The sequence below is a fragment of the Olea europaea genome, chromosome 14 (genome assembly GCF_002742605.1).
Source record: "Olea europaea var. sylvestris chromosome 14, O_europaea_v1, whole genome shotgun sequence".
NCBI classification, from domain to species: domain Eukaryota; kingdom Viridiplantae; phylum Streptophyta; class Magnoliopsida; order Lamiales; family Oleaceae; genus Olea; species Olea europaea.
Genome location: NC_036250.1, coordinates 4833357 through 4836394, shown reverse-complemented (window position 1 = coordinate 4836394; position 3038 = coordinate 4833357). Strand labels below are relative to the sequence as shown.

Genomic DNA, 3038 nt, shown 5'->3' with positions numbered 1-3038 from the left:
AGGTTTTTATTGTTTATCATATTTCCAAGATAATCTTAGTTTCCATATTCTATTAAAATTAATAAAATTCCGTGGAGTTTTTTCATTTAAATTATTGAATTCTTTATAAAAATAAATAAATAAATTAAATGGGGCGAGGCCCATGTTACCCATACCCACCTCGGGGTGGAATTCCTCGCCTCGTACCCGATTCGATTACCTGATTAAGAGGTTAATCACTGGCCAATTCAGGATGGGACCCACAGGTATCGAGTTTGACATGTATTTTTGTCATTTCTAAATCAGTCACAGAAGTCTTCATATGTAAATGGAAAATGATGAAAGTATTAAGTTTTGTTTTTACTTCTCATATAAGAACTTTTTGAAAAAGATATCTTAGTCCGATTTTCTCTGAAAATTTTACTAATTAGACAAAGTATTTCTATAAAATTATCTAAACACGTTCAAAAATAATTTCTTAACACGTTTGTTCACACTGTTTTTTCTAAATTAATATCAATCTTACTTTACCAAGAAGAATGTAGTTCATCTAAATGCATTTGGCTCAATTATGATGACAAATGGTGCATCCAACTAGACTCATTAATCTATTGTTGAACTTTAGGAAGATAAATGAAAACTTTAAAAGGTACGAAGATGCTTCAAGAAGTAGACCCTTTTATTATACTGCCTAGGGTACCCCCAGCCCCCCCTACACATGCAAAGAAAAGAGGAATAGGAAAAAGAGAAGTTTACAAATCTTTTACTCTATAAATACAACGAGTTTGCTCTCATTTCATCACACGCTTGACATTGAGTTTGCCATTAAACAATCAAGTTTTTAGCATCATGTCCAAGTTCTTGATTGCTTCCCTCCTCACTCTCTGGCTCGTTCTTTGCACGCTCGAAGCTGATGAAAGGGTAAGAGTAATTTTATTTTATTTATTATTATTATTATTATTATTATTATTTCAAATCATATGCTGCTTCTATCATACTATACTTGATCGAATAATTGTTCTTTCTTAACTTTCTTAAAATTTATTTGGTCAGGTCAACATTCATGCCTTTGGACCATCTCCTCCTCAAAAAATAGGTTAACATCTACTAACTTCACTATTATTATTATTATTTTTCTTCATATGGTCACTTGCATTGGTCATAATATGTGTACAAATAGTTGTGTGTATAGCACCTAATAGCTATATCAGGAGTGATCATTTTTAGTCCGTGTTTGGTTTGGATTCAAATTAAAATTTTATCATGTTACTCGTAATTTTTCAACCTCACATTTCATCAATTTTTATTATAATTTACTATAAATTTGATTTTAATCTACACCAAACAACGCCTTAATTTTCTTGTTCTTTCGTACTATTTTCACCTATAATAATGTTATCATCATGTACATATTATTTTTATATACATATATCTTTGTTGGTTATCTATATGTATGTGCAGATTGTGGGAAGGAATGTAGTAGGAGGTGCCGGCTTTCATCGCGGCCGAGGCTCTGCGACCGAGCCTGTGGAACTTGCTGCAATCGGTGCAACTGTGTGCCACCAGGCACCGCCGGCAACCAGGAGATATGCCCTTGCTATGCCAACATGACTACACACGGCGGCAGGAAGAAGTGCCCTTAAAGCTTCATCAGTTGGCGTTTCATGTCTGAAAATCCAAATGTTGTTTTCGATTCATTCCCTGAACATTTATTAAAGTAATTATTGTCAGTCATAAATAAATTTTCGTATAATTGTGTAAAACTACTACAAAAGAATATTATATCTGCTTGCTGTTATTTATATGAAGATCTAAAAATAACGCGGTTTATTATTATTATTTTTCCCTTTTCCCCGTTAATTTTCTCACATAATTTACATCATTAATTGTGTTCAATCTTACTAAAAATTATTCCCATCTTGTTCAATTCATCCTACAGAACGTGCTCCACATATTCGATCATACATTTCAATGAACGTTTAGGAGGGACAATTTTTTTTTTTTTTTTTTTTTTTTTTTTTACTGAACTGATAAATAAAAAAATGTCGTTAAAATTTTCATTATTATTATTATTTGCCTTTTAACTTACAAAATTAATTAGGTCTAGCCGTACCTCCGCCCTGAATGAAATCACAAATACTATTCATATATTTTAAATTATTTATAAATTAAATTGTTTATAAATTCTTGTATAAGGAAGGCTTAAATAGAATAACTTCATATTGCAGTATTTGATTGAGCTTATCTTCTAAGTTGGACTCGAATAGTGATGGACTCGAGCAATTTTAATATATTTTTTTTGATCTCGCCCATTTTGTACTACATGACAAATGAATTATGCATGGATCGTAACGAGTTGGCCCGTGGTTGGCTTAGTTAACATCAAATTAGTTCAATTTTGTCCTTTACTCAATTGCTAGTTTAATTAAAATTCTAGAGCTCTATACACTAATTAATTTGTTTCCTTTTCTGAAATAATATAACATCATTACGTCGATATGATAAACACACGAATACAAGATTTACGTAGGCTGATTAAGTTGTGGAGTATGCATCTTTCATCTCATTGAGCTCACGATCAAAGCCAACCAGATCACAATGATTGCTGCTTCAATCCTCGATCTGACCGTTAACTTATTCGTTCACCAAGGTTTGCTTAGACTCTAAGCAAAGTCGAAATACGTATAGTCCATTTGTAAAGAACATCTCTTTTGGGTTTGTCAAATCATCAAGTCGACTTCTCATCAATTTGCATTAACTCAATTTGAAAGAGTCAATCACAAAGCTGATTCACGAATCAGCATTCATTAGCTTATAAGTGATCTACATATTGACCACCACTACTAAAAAAATGATCAACACCGATCGAATATTTTTGACGACTCTTCCTAGACATTGTATTAGACCTCAACCTTGAACAATTTAGTCACCAACTAGTCAAACTAGTTCGTACGTTATGATATCTTCCAACTAGAATTCTAGGAAACCAAGAGGTGTGCCCCTTACTCAAATGCTCTCCTGCTATTTTCGTCTCGAGAAGAGTTGTCGTCAATCTTGGA

At 32.6% G+C, this 3038-nt stretch overlaps 1 protein-coding gene across 1 annotated transcript; it reads left to right on the top strand.

The window, feature by feature from the left end:
- Positions 1 to 763: 763 nt before the first annotated feature.
- Positions 764 to 1815, top strand: LOC111409620 (gibberellin-regulated protein 1-like). Its single transcript, XM_023039648.1, has 3 exons — positions 764 to 900; positions 1033 to 1075; positions 1441 to 1815. The coding sequence occupies exons 1-3, from the start codon at positions 829 to 831 to the stop codon at positions 1620 to 1622; spliced, it is 297 nt and encodes a 98-aa protein (XP_022895416.1). The 5' UTR covers positions 764 to 828; the 3' UTR covers positions 1623 to 1815.
- The last annotated feature ends 1223 nt before the right edge of the window (positions 1816 to 3038 follow it).